This window comes from Staurois parvus, unplaced genomic scaffold, assembly GCF_062004578.1.
Source record: "Staurois parvus isolate SC_StPar_1 unplaced genomic scaffold, SC_StPar_1.0 ptg000512l, whole genome shotgun sequence".
In the NCBI taxonomy this organism is placed as follows: Eukaryota; Metazoa; Chordata; class Amphibia; order Anura; family Ranidae; genus Staurois; species Staurois parvus.
In genome coordinates, this window is record NW_028318308.1 from 62,918 (window position 1) to 81,425 (window position 18,508).

The 18,508-nt window shown below is 44.0% G+C and overlaps 1 protein-coding gene across 1 annotated transcript; it reads left to right on the plus strand.

The window, feature by feature from the left end:
• Window positions 1-14,450: 14,450 nt before the first annotated feature.
• Window positions 14,451-16,209, plus strand: LOC149451862 (E3 ubiquitin-protein ligase TRIM16-like). The gene has a single exon (XM_089690043.1). It carries the CDS (start codon window positions 14,651-14,653, stop codon window positions 16,067-16,069), a length of 1,419 nt encoding a protein of 472 aa, XP_089546169.1. The 5' UTR covers window positions 14,451-14,650; the 3' UTR covers window positions 16,070-16,209.
• Window positions 16,210-18,508: the final 2,299 nt, after the last annotated feature.

Below are 18,508 nucleotides of genomic sequence, written 5' to 3' on the forward strand. Positions count from 1 at the left end.
CTGTAAATATTTTCATTGAACCCTTTTGACCTTTTAGTAATAAATCTTTCTTTCTGAAAGTGTTGAACTGTTTCTAAAGCTCTTTACTGCAACTTACGAATTCCTGCCGCTGAAGAGCGCACTATGTGTGTTTAACCCTCTGTATAACCTGCCTGCAGTGACCGTGCTATACAGACGATTATTTCAACCATCATAGCGTTATTGCTGATATTGCCGAGTTTCCTCTTTCTCTGTACAAAAAGGAGGTGGTGGCAGTGTGAAGGGTTAATTGCGTAATTAACCTGACCCAGTAACAATCGCTCCCAGGCTGCAAGTACACAGGTTGTGGTCCATTAGCTGGAAAATCTGTGTGCAGGGTGCAGCTGGGCGTGGCATTGTTACGCACGTGACAGCGCGGTTTTAGATTGGCTAGTCCTTCGGTCACAAGTTTGGTGATAAGGGCAGGGATCTGATGTTGCGATCGTCACAGGGTATAGTCCCACTTTGGGGGTGTTCTCACACTAGCCACTTGCCTTGTACTGTGCCTGCACATAATTGTCCCTCCTTCCCCTGCTGTTACTACACTCATTATTCTGGGTCCAGGAACACCTTTTGTGTTCACACTGTGATCAGCCCAAGCATGCTGTCGCCATCTGCACTCTCACTACCTGAGTGGACTTAACTGGATCCAATCTGCTTCAGTGCTTAGGCACAGAGAGTGATCACAGAGATGTGTACGATGTCCAAAGCTTGCTGCAGACCACTTACAGTTGCAAGAAAAAGTATGTGACCCCCTTGGGATTACATGGAGTTTTGCATGAATTGGGCATAAAATGTGCTCTGAACGTCATCTTAGTCACAACAATAGAAGAACACAGTCTGCTGAACATAATACTACACAAACATTAGATGTTGCCATGGTTTAATTGCACATAACATGTAAACATTCACAGTGGAGGGAGGAAAAAGTATGTGAGGCCCTAGCTTAATGACTTCTCCCAGAACTAATTGGAGCCAGGAGTGAGCCAACCTTGACTCCAATCAGTGTGATGATATTGGATGTGTTGCTGACACCTGTTTTGGGTTTACTGGTTTCAAGAAGCACTGTCTGATGTGAACCATGCCTCGCAGAAAAGAGCTCTCAGAAGACCTACCATCAAGAATTGTTGACTTGCATGAAGCTGGAAAGGGTTACAAAAGTATCTCCTTGAGCCTTGATGTTCATGTGTCCACGGTAAGACAGACGGTCTACAAATGGAGAAAGTTTAGCACTGTTGCTACTCTCCCTAGGCGTGGTCGTCCTGTAAAAATGACTGCAAGAGCACAGCGCAGAATGCTGCATGAGGTAAAGAAGAATCCCAGAGTGTCAGCTAAAGACATACAGAAATCTCTGGCACATGCTGACATTTTTGTTGACACATCTACAATCAGGAAAACATTAAACAAGAATGGAGTACATGGGAGGACACCACGGAGGAAGCCATTGCTGTCCAAAAAGAAGATTGCAGCACGTTTGAAGTTTGCAAAAGAGCACCTGGATGTTCCACCGCACTACTGACAAAATATACTGTGGACAGATGAAACCAAGATTGAGTTGTTTGGGAAGAACACACAACACTGTGTGGAGAAAAAAAGGCCCAGCACACCAACATCAAAACCTCATCCCCACTGTGAAACATGGCGGAGGGAGCATCATGGTTTGGGGCTGCTTTGCTGCCTCAGGGGCTGGACGGATTGTTGTCATTGATGGGAAAATGAATTCCAGAGTTTATCAAGACATTTTGCAGGAAAACGTATGATCATCTGTCCGACAACTGAAGCTCCGCAGAGGATGGGTGATGCAACAGGACAATGACCCAAAGCATACAAGTCATTCAACAAAACAATGGCTGCAACAGCACAGAATACGCCTTCTGGAGTGGCCCAGTCAGAGTCCTGACCTCAACCCCATTGAAATGCTGTGGCATGACCCTAAGAGAGCGATTCACACCAGACATCCCAAGAATATTGCTACACTGAAACAGTTTTGTGAAGAGGAGTGGTCCAAAATGACTCCAGATCGTTGTGCAGGTCTGATCTGCAACTACAGGAAATGTTTGGTTGAGGTTATTGCTGCCAAAGGAGGGTCAACCAGTTATTAAGTCCAAAGGTTCACATACTTTTTCCTCCCTGCACTGTGAATGTTTACATTAAACCATGGCAACATCTAATGTTTGTGTAGTATTATGTTCAGCAGACTGTGTTCTTCTATTGTTGTGACTTAGATGACGTTCAGAGCACATTTTATGCCCAATTCATGCAAAACTCCACGGAATCCCAAGGGGCTCACATACTTTTTCTTGCAACTGTATATCATGTGGGCCAGGGCACGGTGCTGTGAATCGCGCCTGAGCACAGTATTTTTTTATTATTATACAGGATATACTGTATATAGTGCCAATAGTTTGCGCAGCACTTTACGATGTGTGGACAAACAGTACAGTTGCCATACAATTCAATACAGGAGGAATCAGAGGGCCCAGCTCGTTAGATCCTACAATCTCACAGGGAGGGTCAAGAGATAAAAGGTAATACATGTGGTGAATGAGCTGATGAAGAAAATAAAAGTACAGTTGTTAGGTGGGTGCAGGATAGGCTTCTCCGAAGAAGAAAGTTTTAACCTAAAAGCAGACAGAGTAGGAGATAGTCAGACAGATTGGGGTAGGGAATTCCATAGGATGGGAGAGGCTCGGGAGAAGTCTGGGAGGAAAGCATGAGGACATAACAAGGGAGCTAGAGAGCAGGAGGTCTTGGGAGGAACAAAGAAAGTGATTTGGTTGGTATTCAGAGACCAGGTTGGTGATGTAGCCGGGGGGGCAGAGTTGTGGATGGCTTGGTAGGTTGTTGTTAGTATTTTGAATTTAATTAATTGGTGAATGGAAGCCAATGAAGGGATTGGCAGAGAGGAGTAGCAGATGCTCAGTGGTTGGTTAGGAAGATGAGCCTGGCAGCAGTATTCATAATGGACAGGAGGGGGGATAGCCTATGTAAATGTAATCCAATGAGGAGGGAGTTGCAGTATGGAGTGATCACAGTCAAACAAAGTACACTTTGGGGGCAAACATACTCTAGTGTGAGTACACCCCTAATGGTCTCTGTGTAAGATGTTGGTTGGGCAGATGTGACAAACGTTCCCACAATCAGGGTGAAAATTGACATACTCTCTCTTATGTGTGATCCTTATATCATCATCACCACCTAGTGGCCATAAAGCATTTACCCCCAGATGCTTTATATATACTGTATATGGTAATGATTGTGTTGTTCCTCAGAATATGTTGCTTTTCTGCACTGCTGGATACTATGTTACAGGTAGTAGTGACCGATGTTTAACTCTTCACTTACTGGTATATGTGCAGCTGTAGAATGGCATCATAATAAATTGTACAGAAATAATGGAAACATTACTCCATATATTCATAGGAATAGATCTACTAAGTTCATACAGTACATGTATGTGTAAAGCACTGCATTTAGAACTGTTATATCAGGAACCCAGAAAATTATGTTTAAAAAAAGAAGACGTCAAGTGACGAAACGCGTTAGAAATGGCCTAGTGGACGTGACGTTGGAACGTTCCTCCCAGCTGTCGGCTGTGTGATTGCAGTGCAGGAGGTTCGTCCCTTGTGGATGTGGCATTATAGAGGCTGCCATTGCTGGTGTCGGCTGGACACCTTCTTTGTGAGTGCAATACTTTCCTAATAACATTTTACTGGTTTTAAACGTCCTGCACCATCATATCTCTTCTGATTCCTCCAGCTTCGCCCATGTTATTGGAAGATCATTTGCTGCCTAGCTGTTCCATATGTGCTGCTTAGCTGTTCCATATGTGCTGCCTAGCTGTTCCATATGTGCTGCTTAGCTGTTCCATATGTGCTGCTTAGCTGTTCCATATGTGCTGCCTAGCTGTTCCATATGTGCCGCCTAGCTGTTCCATATGTGCCGCCTAGCTGTTCCATATGTGCTGCTTAGCTGTTCCATATGTGCTGCCTAGCTGTTCCATATGTGCTGCCTAGCTGTTCCATATGTGCTGCTTAGCTGTTCCATATGTGCTGCTTAGCTGTTCCATATGTGCCGCCTAGCTGTTCCATATGTGCCGCTTAGCTGTTCCATATGTGCTGCTTAGCTGTTCCATATGTGCCGCCTAGCTGTTCCATATGTGCCGCTTAGCTGTTCCATATGTGCTGCCTAGCTGTTCCATATGTGCTGCTTAGCTGTTCCATATGTGCTGCTTAGCTGTTCCATATGTGCTGCCTAGCTGTTCCATATGTGCTGCCTAGCTGTTCCATATGTGCTGCTTAGCTGTTCCATATGTGCTGCCTAGCTGTTCCATATGTGCTGCCTAGCTGTTCCATATGTGCTGCTTAGCTGTTCCATATGTGCTGCCTAGCTGTTCCATATGTGCTGCCTAGCTGTTCCATATGTGCTGCTTAGCTGTTCCATATGTGCTGCCTAGCTGTTCCATATGTGCTGCCTAGCTGTTCCATATGTGCTGCTTAGCTGTTCCATATGTGCTGCCTAGCTGTTCCATATGTGCCGCCTAGCTGTTCCATATGTGCTGCCTAGCTGTTCCATATGTGCCGCCTAGCTGTTCCATATGTGCTGCCTAGCTGTTCCATATGTGCTGCTTAGCTGTTCCATATGTGCCGCCTAGCTGTTCCATATGTGCCGCCTAGCTGTTCCATATGTGCCGCCTAGCTGTTCCATATGTGCCGCTTAGCTGTTCCATATGTGCTGCCTAGCTGTTCCATATGTGCCGCCTAGCTGTTCCATATGTGCCGCTTAGCTGTTCCATATGTGCTGCCTAGCTGTTCCATATGTGCCGCCTAGCTGTTCCATATGTGCCGCTTAGCTGTTCCATATGTGCCGCTTAGCTGTTCCATATGTGCTGCTTAGCTGTTCCATATGTGCTGCCTAGCTGTTCCATATGTGCTGCCTAGCTGTTCCATATGTGCTGCTTAGCTGTTCCATATGTGCTGATTGGATCACTATTGGTTGCTGTTCCTCTACTGGGATATCCTGCAGATCATCGCTCCCAGAGTAACATGCCATCATGCTGGTTTATAATGTAATCACCATATAGCTCTGGTGAGTGGATTCCCTTCATCTGGTGTCGGATTCGCACACGGGGGGGTTTGTTTATAATTGACATTAAGTTGATATTGGACTATCACTGTTATGGTGGCTGAACTTATGTTTATATTTATGAATTAATTTATATTTTTATTATTTATCCTTGCATTTTTTGCGAATAATTAGCGCACTTTTTATTTGTACACTAAAAATGACAAACGCCAAGGGAAAAAATGTATGCATTTCCGATAACAATGTGGTTAATATTGATCTGTATGGGGATTATGGGTGAAATATCATGGTTACACATGAGAATAGCTATTTTTCTACCTAGGGATTATGGGTGTATTGTGTATCTGTAATGATCCACCTATAATCCCTATGTAGAAAAATAACTATTCTCATATTCTTATCAGAAAGAGGTCAAATGTGTTGCTAGGCATGTGTAACCATGATATTCCACCCATAATTCTCATACAGAAAAATAACTATTCTCATATTATTAGGAGAAACAGGTTAAATATGGTCCTAGGCATGTGTAACCATGATAATCCACCCGTAATCCCCATGTAAAAAAAAAACAACTATACGCATATTGTTATCAGAAACAGGTCTAATCTGATCCTTGGCATGTGTATCCACAAAATTCCACCCATAATCCCCATGTAGAAAAATAGCTATTCTCATATTCTTGTCAGAAAAAAATCAAATGTATTCCCAGGTATGTTTAACTATTATAGTCCACCTATAATCCCCATGTATAGAAATAACAATACCCATAATAATTTCAGAAATAGGTCAAATATGATCCCTGGCATGTGAGCCCACCATAATAAACCCATAATCCCCATGTAGAAAAATAGCAACAGTATTCTCATATTCATATCACAAACAATTCAAATGTGTTCCTAGGCATGTTTATCCATGACATTCCACCCATACTCCCCATACAGAAAAATTATTATACACATATTCTTAGGAGAAACAGGTAAATTTGGTCCTTACCATGCATATCTGCAATGATCCACCCATAATTCCTATGTAGAAAAATAACTATTCTTATCAGAAAGAGGTCAAATGTGTTGCTAGGCATGTGTAACCATGATATTCCACCCGTAATTCTCATACAGAAAAATAACTATTCTCATATTCTTATCAGAAAGAGGTCAAATGTGTTGCTAGGCATGTGTAACTATAATATTCCACCCATAATTCTCACACAGAAAAATAACTATTCTCATATTGTTAGGAGAAACAGGTCCAATGTGGTCCTTGGCATGTGTATCTGCAATCATCCACCCATAACCCCCATGCAGAAAAATAATTATATGCATTTTCTTATCTGAAATAGGTTAAGAGTTACCATGATATTCCCCCATAATCCCCATATATAAAAGTCATTTTACCCATATTTGTATGCAAAAAGGTGAAATGTATATGTATGGGGTGTGTAGCCATGATATTCCATGATATTCCACCCCTAATCCCCATACAGATCAATATTAACCACATTGTTATGGGAAATTTATTCATTTTTCCCTCGGCGTTTGTATCTTTTAATCTTCATTTTTTAATTCTTCATTTTCCGTGTTCCTGATAAAACAGTTCTAAATGTAATGCTTTACACATACATGTACTGTATGAACTCAGTAAATCTATTCCTATGAATATATGGAGTAATGTTTCCATTATTTCTGTATAATTTATTATGGTGCCATTCTGCAGCTGCACATATACCAGTAAGTGAAGAGTTAAACATCGGTCACTACTACCTGTAACATAGTATCCAGCAGTGCAGAAAAGCAACATATTCTGAGGAACAACAAAATCATTATCATATATGTGTGTAAAAATATACTGCCCCCTAATGAGAGTGATGAGCATTGCAGCCAAGAATCCCATCATCCCATCGTCCCAATATGCAGTTCAGTACGTCCCGACTACAAGACAATACTTTACTGGAGATTGTTAGGTCAGAAGAGATGACAAATTGTAAACTGCCACGTTGCAAGGCTTAGCATTGAACAGAGTTATAGCAATAAACGGCAAGAGCAGTGAACCTGATTGTAGAGCCAACAAACCTCGAGAAGGTCTATGGTCCCAGGGAAGAGGAGAGTCTTGGTCAGTCAGCTCCCATTAAGCCCTGATGCCACAGGCAAAAATAACGACAAAAAATGTTAAATCTGGGTAGGAGTTCCCCCTTAAATAACCGAGTGACGAGGTGCATGTGTGGCTGGGTCCGAAGATGGCCGCTCCTTAACTGAGCACTGCTGCCACTCTGCACTCCGAGCGACTGTCAACCCGACACACGGGACTCAAACCCTCACAATAAGGGGACTGTCACCCTAGCAACCTCAGGAGCTATACCGAGGAGACAAAAGTCCCTGGCAATCCTCCAGCGGCTCCCAGACCTCTTCCCTGCCAGGGACACACAATGCCAAGATGGCGCCGGCACATTCCTGCAAAGCAGCTCCGTCCATGACAGAGAATTCTGCTCTTACACTCCTGACCCCAGGCTGCGAGCATCACTATACGATGGGGACCCTGGTGAGTCTTCTCCTCCACTGTCACCTACATATAGAAGCCCTGCTAAATCCAAAACCTAGAAAAGAAGATTCCACACAGAATGACCCTCACACATCTGAAGACCTAACTAATCCTATACTACAAATCCAATCCGCTATAGAGGAATTCCCAGCCTTTGACCACCCGCTCTCTGAATTGGCAATGAGAAATATGCTATTACCACTGCGACAAACTCTACATGGAGATATAACAAATATAGTGTCCGCTATCTCCACCACCATTGTTGATCATGCCAAACGTATACACCATATTGAAAATCAGATGTCAGTCATGTTCTCAGCGCACAACACGGTAGTGGACACCCACACTGATCACGAATCTGAGCTTGTTATGCTGAAAAGTAAAATAGCAGATCTAGAAGACCGCTTAAGACGAAATAATGTAAAAATCTGAGGGATCCCTGAAACGGTGACTAATGATTCCCTCTACCGTACATACAACAACTCACAAAGCTACTGACCATTACACCCATGGAAGCAGCTATCGATAGAGCGCACAGAATCCAAAAATCATCATTTTTTGCCAGCTTCCACTCCAAGAGATGTCCTAATTAGGGTCCACGTTTACCAAATCAAAGAAAAGCTCATGGTGGCCACCAGAAACTCCTCAGCACTCCCTACATCTTACACAGGTATCAAGCTTTTTGCTGACCTATCTAAAGAAACCCTTCTCACCCGGAAAAAAATGATATCTATTACTAAGGCCTTGAGAGACCACAGGATAGCCTACCATTGAGGATTCCCTACTAAGCTCCTCATCACACATCAGCAAGATCCTTCATTATCAGAAATCTAGATGACGGTATAAATCTACTAAGGGAGTGGCATATACTCCCAGTGGAAGACCGCTGACCCAACCCCGCTCAACATCAACCCCATCACATGGAGAGTGACTGGACTTGAACATATGTTTTCTACAGTCGAAAATCAGACTCACTCTTTACATACCAACGCCTGCAGAGTTTGGCTCTATATCATTTGCTCTCCACACCTTGAACATGTCAGCCATATTCATATGGCTGCTACCCGCTATTACCCCTTGGTTCCTATCTGTTTTTCACCGCCCCAGTTTGAGAGTAGTTTTTCAAACTACCCATGTTTCTTGCCTTTTCTGCAAGAGTTTTTTAACTGCCCGTTCCTATATTGAACTTTTCTATAACAACCAGTCAACAATAATCCATGATATGACTATCTACCCCATGCAAAAATCCTCGAGATTCCAATTTACCAGTGGCTTTCAAGGACTTTCTATATCCTACAGTCCTACCAGTTCCCATCCCGTCTCGAAACCAGGATACCATATGCAAAATCTCACAGCAATGCCTCAAAACACCTTTGCAAGTACAAGTCTTCTCCCACTTACATCAACGCTTTCCTCCACAATATTCTATCGATTAATGCCAGGAGGCTTAATTCCCCCTTCAAAAGATCGCTATTAAACAAAGAAATTACAACCTATCGCCTTGACGTCATCTTCGTACAAGAGACTCACTTTGCAATCTCCAAAACTCCAATGTGTAATCTCAGAAATTTCTCAACCAAATTCCTTGCCTCTCATAATAAAAAAACAAATGGGGTCATGACCGCCATCAAGGACTCACTCAAATTCTTACTAACCACGGAATATGCAGACCCAAGTGGGCAATTCCATATCTTAGTAGGCATGATTGAAGATATGCCTCTCACATTGGTTATATACAATGTATATGGCCCTAACACAGACCAACACTATAAAACACTAATGTCCAAAGTCGATTCTATGAAACAAGGTCTACTGCTAATAGCAGGAGACTTCAATATTGTGGGAAATATACAATTAGACACCACCTCTAGCAAAAGACCCTCAAAACAAAGTCTCAACCAATTTCTACACGAACATGACCTGTACAACATGGCAATGAGAGGGACTACTCCTACTACTCTCCATCTCATCTATCTTACTCCAGGATAGATTTTTTAATTACGGACAAGTGGACTCTACAACGCATCTCATCTTCCACAATTGGCAACATAATCTGGTCAGACCATACGCCAGTCAACATTACTGTACACACCCATAATAGAATGACATCTCCCAAACCGTGGAGACTCAACTCCATGCTCCTGACAGATCCTAACCATAAGAAAACTATAACAGACGCTCATGATCTCTTCTTCGAGACAAATACCACTCCTGAAGTCCCTATTAGCACACTATGGGCCACATATAAAGCCTTTATGTGAGGAGTAATCATCAAAATATCATCACAAGTGTCTACCCAAAGACGACGCCAGATCGGAGAACTCTTAAACTCTAAAAATGAAAGAAGACAAACAAATGCAACCCTTCACAACAAAACTCAGAAGACATCCGTAGAGAAAGAGAGAAAAGACTCTTACCTTCCTCCTATATAGGTATGACTTAAATCTAAAAAAGGTAAAAGCTATGTATTATTCATTAAACAACAAGGAGACCTCACTCTTAGCAAAGACAGTTAACCACCAAAGAACCAAAACAAAGATTAGGTCACTCCAGCACCCCAGATCCAATAAACCTCTCTCCAACCCATTAGATATAGCAAATGCCTTTGAAGACTATTATGAGTCCCTCTATAACCTCAAAAATGATCAGAGCACCCCCCAACCTTCCCAGGAAGGTATATTAACTTTTCTGAAATCAATGAACATCCCAACTTTGTCTACAAAACAACTACAAGACATCTGCGAGCCGTTTTCCACCTCGGAGATCGAATTGGTAATTCACTCCCTACCTCTCCACAAATCTCCAGGTAGCAACGGCTACACAAATTAATTTTGTAAACAATTTGCTAACACCCTATCACCACATTTAGCCCCTCTATTTAATGATGCATCATCCAAGAGTTATTTACCCAAAGAGATGCTACAATCCAATATTACGACCATACCCAAACCGGGAACAGATCCACAAACAGTTCAAAATGACAGACCCATATCCCTCATGAATACAGATGTTAAATTGTTCACCAAACTCTTAGCTCACAGACTACTCCTCATGTTAACCACTCTTATCCATCCAGACCAGGTAGGTTTTTATCGGGACGACAAGCCCCAGACGCCACCAGGAGCCTAATCTCACTACTACATAACTTGCAAAACCATCAAGTGCCTTCTCTGCTCTTTTCTTTAGACGCAGAGAAGGCATTTGATCGGGACCACTGGGGATTCAAGCAAACAGTTCTACAAAAATATGGTATTACAGGATGGTTACAATCAGCAATAATGTGTCTATTCTTCCCCATCAGCTAGAGTTCTGACAGATGATATACTATCGCGTCCATTTGATATTTCTAATGGAACCAGACAGGGGTGCCCCTTATCCCCTCTAATATTTGCACTCTTAGTAGAACCTCTTGCTGCAAAAATAAGACCCCTCAGTTACAGGCATAAAACTCCATGAATATGAATCCAATATAAGCCTATTTGCTGGTGATATCATCTTAATGGTCACAAATCCTGCCGATTCCTTATATAAAATAAGAGATCTCCTCACTCAATATGCCAACATCTCGTATTACAAGCTCAACGAAGCCAAATCCCTAATTCTCAACTTATATACCCCTAAAAAGATCCAACTCCATTTATCACAAGACTTTCCTTAAATATGGGCGAAGCAATCAATACCATACCATACCATACCATACCATACCAATACCATACCTCGGAATTCATTTGACCCCATCTCCCTCCCAGCTATATGATTACAATCACAAAACATTCCTACAAAACCTCCGCAAAGAGATATCCTCCCTTCGAACGTTTGGCTTGTCCAAAATGGCCCAAAAAATTATTATTCTCTCCAAAATCCTGTATATATTAAGAACCCTTCCCATATCCATACCTATGAAATTCTTTCACGTAACACAGAGATGTTTTTCCCAATGAGAATCCAAATCCTATGGGAATTTAAAAGACCTAGGTGCTCCAATAACCTACTCATTTGTCCATGCTCCAAAGGAGGTACAAACCTCCCTCACCTACACACATTACCTAGCTACTCTACTCAATCAAACTTACTTCTGGTGGCATCCATCTGCACAAAAAAACTGGTCTCTTCTAGAAACTCTTATATTTTTCCCTAGTACACCGCAATCATGCCTTCTTCTCTCATCCACAGATAAAAGCCTCCAACAAGTACACATCCCTGTATCAAGGCCTTGATTGATGCTTGGTTAAACCTATTATCCCTCCCCCTTCCCAAATCCAACAAGATTTATATTCCCCTCAAGGCTCTCACCACTCTAATCCCAGGCGTTGCCTTAACTTCTTGGGAACAGCTAGATGTCTCCCTCATTTCAGATCTTTATGATCACCAAACTTTGGTCTCCTTTCACCACCTGCAATGGAAATTTCCATTATCATCCAAAGACAAATATACATTTCTCCAAATATCACATTGTTTGAAATCCAACAATCACCCGTATTCTACTACACTCCCTGCCTCAGCATTTCAGTTTTTAAATAGATCCAAATATCCTGGTAAAGGTATATCCTCACTTACCCGAGATGCTAAACAGCTTCAGAACAACATCATTAGCTGGGAAACCCTCTTTTCCCAAAAGCTCTCAGACCATTCATGGCAGATCACTTACCATCACTTATAAAGCCTCCCGCTGTGCCACACATTGGGAATCCTACATCAAACTACTTCACCAATGGTACCTAACCCCAAATAAATTATCCAGAATTTACAACCTCCTCACAATGCTGGCGACAATGTGGAGAAACAGGATCCCTTTTTCATATCCTGTGGTCATGTAAATCTATCAGATCATTCTGGAATAGTTTGTTCAATCTATTCTCAGAAATCTCGGGGTCTGTAATACTCCCTAGCCCGGATCTAGAGATCCTTCATATAGGTATAGACAGATTCTCCCCAGAACATCGTAATATCATAATGCACCTCCTTTATGCAGCCATAAAACAACATAAAGGGCCTATGGAAAACCACAGAATCCCCATCCCTAACAAAAGTGGTCACCAATCTTAATTTCCAGTGTGACATGGAGAGAAAATTCACCTTCTCCCACTTTTCATATCATAAATTCTATAAATCCTGGCATCTATGGGCACTGCGCCCAAAATGCACAGTTGAAGTTTGATGGCTCTTTCCTTTTTGGAATACATTATTAAATATGAGAGTAAACTGACTGCTGGAAAACGTAGGTTAAAAAACATCTGTTTAGCCTCGTTTGCATAACGCATTTATGTGTTTTTATGTGGGTTGCGTTTAGAAGCTTTTTTTTAAAGATAAGCACAGGAGAACCTCCCAAATGCCCAGAATGCACTGAAAAGTGGTAAATTGTTAACTATTTCAGACAGTTTCAGAGAAATACAGAGAGTAGAAGCAGAGACAGCAGTATGTGTGGAGATTAGCTGAGGTGTGAGTTGCTCATTAACATTTCTTTTGTTTCCAAGGGTGGGAAAGGTGCCTGGTGGAGGGAGTCATTAAGGTCACCTGGCAGGGGGTCTTCATGAGGAATTTGAGGTGCGAATTGTCATTAACATATCTTTTGTTTCCAAGGGTGGGAGAGGTCTGAGGTGTGAGTTGCTCATTAACATTTCTTTTGTTTCCAAGGGTGGGATAGGTACCTGGTGGAGAGAGTCATTAAGGCCACCTGGCAGGGGGTCTGCATGAGGAATTTGAGGTGTGTATATCAGATGGTATTCCTAATAGAAACCTTCAATTAGGTAAAGAAGAGAAAAAACGTTGGCATGCAGTGTCTATACTGTAACAGAATGGATTGGTGGGCTTGCACCCGCTCAGCAGACCCATGGGAGATGTCACAACCGAAATCCACTGTGGAAGATCAGGCTCCTGGCACAGCAGAATGGTACAGGATTGCCTCCTGACCAGTCATCAGACCATGGATAATGATGTCTGCAAGATGCCCGGTGTGTGCCGACCCGATTCCCGGGAAGCGGAGGCCCAGTCCTTCAGGGGAAAAGTCACACTACCCTCATGGCTGCAGTAAGGGAATATATCTCCCACCCAGAATCCTCTTTGGTTCCCTACCTTCTGATATTTGTAGTCCAGATAATTCTGAGGAACACAGTGTATCTAGACTGTGTGACTACTAGTCCCAAGATTCTCTGCTTTTCAGACACACCTCCCTCTCTGCCAGCAGGAAATGATGTGTTTACTCTGCACTGCCCACTAGAGGGGAAGAAAGGGAATCTCAGTCTGTGCAGTAAATGTCCCTGAATTGCCGAACGATATAGCCTGAACCCGGCTACAAATATCATATGTAAATAAAAAAAACACAATTTGAGGCTTCTAAATATGGATTTTGGATAGTATCCAATAATATTTCAAAGGTCAATTAAGCCCAATCTAAAGATGTCCATCCTAATTCTGGGAGTGTCAGAGTGATCTAATAGTGAAGGCAGATTTTGGGGGTGCAATGGCTGCAGCATGAATGCTCAGGGTACAGTGGAAGTAGGTCAGATGCTGGAGAGGAACATCCTTTATCAGGGTGATGCAACCTCATCTATCTTCCACATCAATACACTTCGTGCCGCACATTTCTCCTCTACACCAGTCTTTCCCTCGTTCTCTGTCTTCTAATGTTGGGGGGTTTGATTACTGTTATTGCTGCAAACAAACAAACTCCTCTTTCTGTACTCTGATCTCCGTGTCCTATAATACTCACCCAGCCCAGCCTCACCCTGTGTAGGAAGGTGTCACCCCTCCCTCACTGTATTATTCTCCATTGTCAGGGACTTCCAGTTTCATTTCTCTTCTGCTGTCAGCGATGGCGTCTTCTGCTCTGCGAGCTGAGCTGGAATGTTCCCTCTGTCTGAACATTTATACCGATCCTGTGACCCTGAAATGTGGACACTGCTTCTGCCGGGTCTGTATTGATCGTGTGATTGATGTACATGGAGGGTCTGGAGGATATTCCTGTCCTGACTGCAGAGAGACGTTTCCGGGTCGTCCTACACTGCAGAAGAACATGAAACTACGTAACATAGTGGAGAATTTCTCATCTGCTCAGCCAGGTCAGGAGGACTCCGGGGTCTTCTGTACTTACTGTGTGGACTCTTCTGTACCTGCTGTTAGATCCTGTCTACACTGTGAGGTTTCTCTGTGTGATAAACACCTGAAAGTCCACAAAAAGTCCCCAGAACACATCTTATGTGACCCCACCTTGTCCATGGAGAGCAGGAAATGCTCTGTCCATTTGGAAGTCTTGAAGTATTTCTGCACTGAGGATAGGACCTTTGCCTGTATGTCTTGTTATGTGATTGGAGGACATAAAGGACATGAGATGATGTCACTGGACGAGGCTTCTGAGAAGAAGAAGGAGACACTGAGGAATGTTCTTCAGAAACTTCTGACAAAGAGAGAGGAGATGGAGGAAAGAGTCCAGAGTCTGCAGGAACACAGGAGGAAAGTAGAAGAAGAAGCAGCTGGTGACACCGAAAGAGCCAATGCCCTGTTTAGAGACCTCAGGAGACGTCTGGAAGACCTGGAGAAGAGAGTCCTGAGGGACATCTCCGGGAGGGCAGAGCGGGTCTCCATCTTCATCCGGGATCTGGAAATAAAGAAGGAGGAGCTGTCCAGGAAGATGCGTGACATTGAGGAGATGTGTAACATGACGGATCCACTGACTGTCCTACAGGAATCAGACACAGGTGACTTGTGTGATACTGAGGATGGAGATAATGAGGAATCAGACACAGGTGACTTGTGTGATACTGAGGATGGAGATAATGAGGACAGAGAGAGACATGAGGAACTCCTCCATGATGGAGGGAGGCTGGATGTGGTGGGGGTCTTACACACAGGTTTATCTGATATAATAACAGGGGTAAATGTATCCTTCTATATACAGGGGGCTGCAGACATATTACTGGATGAAAACACAGCTAATAATGATCTACAGATATCAGATGGCGGGAAAACTGTGTCCAGGTCAGATAGGAACCAGAATCGCCCAGAAACACCAGAGAGATTCCAGATTTGGTCTCAGGTGATGAGCAGTCAGAGGTTCTCCTCAGGGAGACATTACTGGGAAGTGGAAGTCGGGGGGTCAGAGAGCTGGAGAGTCGGGATGTGTTACCCCAGTATAGACCGGAGAGGAGGGGAGTCAGCCATTGGATGGAATAACAAGTCCTGGGGTTTGGGCAGGTCTGGTGATCAGTATTCAGTGACGCATGATGGTGATAGGATCCCATTACCCCCCAATCCCTCCAGTAACAGAGTCAGGATATATCTGGATTATGAGGCCGGGCGGATCTCCTTCTATGACCTGTGTGACCCGATCCGACACCTCCACACCTTCACCACCACCTTCACTGAGCCCCTCCATGCTGGGGTATATGTATGGAGAGGTTGTATAAAGATAGGTGGGGGGAGGGGGGAGATGTGAGAACTCTGCCCACAGCCTGGTGATGTCAGATGAACAATTGAAATTAATTTAATATTCATCCAAAAGTATATAGAGGTGGGCGGGGCTTCCTGCAACTTTTTGTACTATATATAAATATGAGATTTCTCCTCTGTCATCGATCTCTGTGATTGGGTAGAATTTCTGTCCAATTACTGGAGTCACAATAACATTGGTCCTAATGGTCAGTGATGATGATGATGCGATCAATCTATCCATCCATCCATCTATCTATCTATCCCATAACAATCTTACATAATGCATTATAAATTTTAGGTGGAACGTCATCACAGTGTGCAACATCAGTCATCTCCTCTTGCCTTCTCTCTGCCCCTCCCTCTCCTCCCTTCCCCTCCCCCCAAGTGGTCCCTCTCTGTGGGGTGGCACCATGATCAAACTTAAGGGTGGGGTGTGGTCACTGTGATGGGATAGGATAGGGTCACCTCTCCTCTCTGCCCTTCCCCCTTCTCCCTTCCACTCCCTCCAAGTGGTCCCTCTGTGTGGGGTGGCATCATGATCAGAAATAGAGGGTGGGGTACTATCACTGTGATGGGATAGCATGGGGCCTCCTCTCCACTCTTCCCCTCCCTCTTCTCTCTGCCCCTCCCCCTCCTCTCTGCCCCTCCCCCTCCTCCATACAATCTATACTACATAGAGATGGAAATAAATGTAACAATCTGAGAGGAAATATATGAAGACGTCTTCTACAGATTTACTACTGAAAGAAATAATCTGATGTACCAGAGAGCCCAGACTGTGTTTCTTAGTCCCCGGTCACAGCGGTGCGACTCGTCATGTGAGTTGATAGTTTCTCATCACATGACAAGTCGCACTCTATTGTCCACAATGGAAGCGGTCATACCGGTACAAATCCCCCTCCATCCGAGTCGCACCGATTATGAAAGTTCTTCCTGCACTACTTTTTCCAAGTTCAGCTGCGACTTGCATAGACTTGTATATAAAGTCACACAGATGTCCTGCAAGTCGCACCTGAAGTCACACTGACATCCGACTTTGGAATCGAGCGACTTCAAGTGACGTTTCCAGATTACAAAGTGGGATCCAGTGGGACTGAAGACTTAGTTTGTAGGCCGAGTGGGTCAGGATTAGATCCCCGGTCAGGTGTTTCCTATCTGGGGCTCCATTAGAGAGGTTTCTCCTCACTTCCTGTCTCGGTGACATTTTCCTAGACAGGAAATGAGGGGAACTCTTCAACAGAAACACAGAGTGAAATAAGAATCCTATGTTTAGTGGAGTAAAGAAGGGGAAGGTTTGGGGCCCCTGTCAGATCTTTCTATGTCTGTGTCCCTGGTACAGATTGGCCCTCACTCCTTGTCCCAGAGCCCCCTATAGTAGGAAAAGCCAGCCGGGGTTCTCCTCCTTCCCCACACCATCCACAACTAGAAATCAAGTCTTTGTCTTGGCATGGACTGTAATAGAACGTCTCCTTCCTAGAATTGGAGCAGTGTGGGTGTCGGTGTCAGTGGAAGCAGCACTGAGATGGATGTTGCTGTGCAGCGTGTTCTCCGCTCTCACCCTCCTCATCTTCCCCCCCAGAGAAGACGATATTCTACAGAGAGCCGTCATACATCAGGCTGCTAATATGTAGAATAGACGGGAAGATGAAGAGGGTGAGAGCGGGGAACATGCTGATCAGTAATAGACATCACAGTGCTGCCTGCACTCCCCTCTCTGATTGTTTGCTCCGGCTCTCACACTCTGCACTGCTGCCCCAATCAGATGGGAGAGAGGAGAACACGGGGTTAATCTGTCACATGGCCCGGGGGGCCTAAAGTATGTGACATTGTCTGGGGCCCACAAATAGGTCCCATTTCCAGGAATCTGGGTAATAGAACATTGGTGGCCCCCATATATTTTGTAAGGTCAAAAAGTTTGGTTATGAGATGGCCACCTTGGGTGGTCCATCAAGAGGTGGGGCACAGAAAAGGGCAGGGCCTGTAACCTATGGTGCTGAAGTAGCTCACAGATCATGGGGGGAACATGTTGTATTTTTAGCATTGTCTCAGCACCGCCTGGGGGCCCCAAATATGTCCCATTATGTAAGGTCCCTATAAGTGTCAGGTTCTTTTGGGGCCCAAATGACCTTAAAGAGCCCCTGTCATTGGCGCATGCAAGGCAATAACCGCCCCCAACCCACTTCTATCCACTCTCATCGCTCCCCCATCACTCGGTTCCTCTGTCCGAGTCCTAACCCATGTAAGATACATGGTGGGTAATCTCAGGATTGATGATGTCACCCCTCCATCATGTGACCGTATGGAAGCCTGCTAATTGGCTGCTCAGGCCTGAACACTGTATGCTGGGAGAAGATCACAGAGACTGGGGGTCTATGGAGGGTCTTGATGGAGCAACAACAAAGGAAAGTATAAGTGGGGGTGTACGGCTCTTATGTCGCCTAAA

Coding starts and splice junctions, on each gene's coding strand:
- LOC149451862 (XM_089690043.1), top strand. CDS start 14,651: ATGAAACTACGTAACATAGTGGAGAATTTCTCATCTGCTCAGCCAGGT.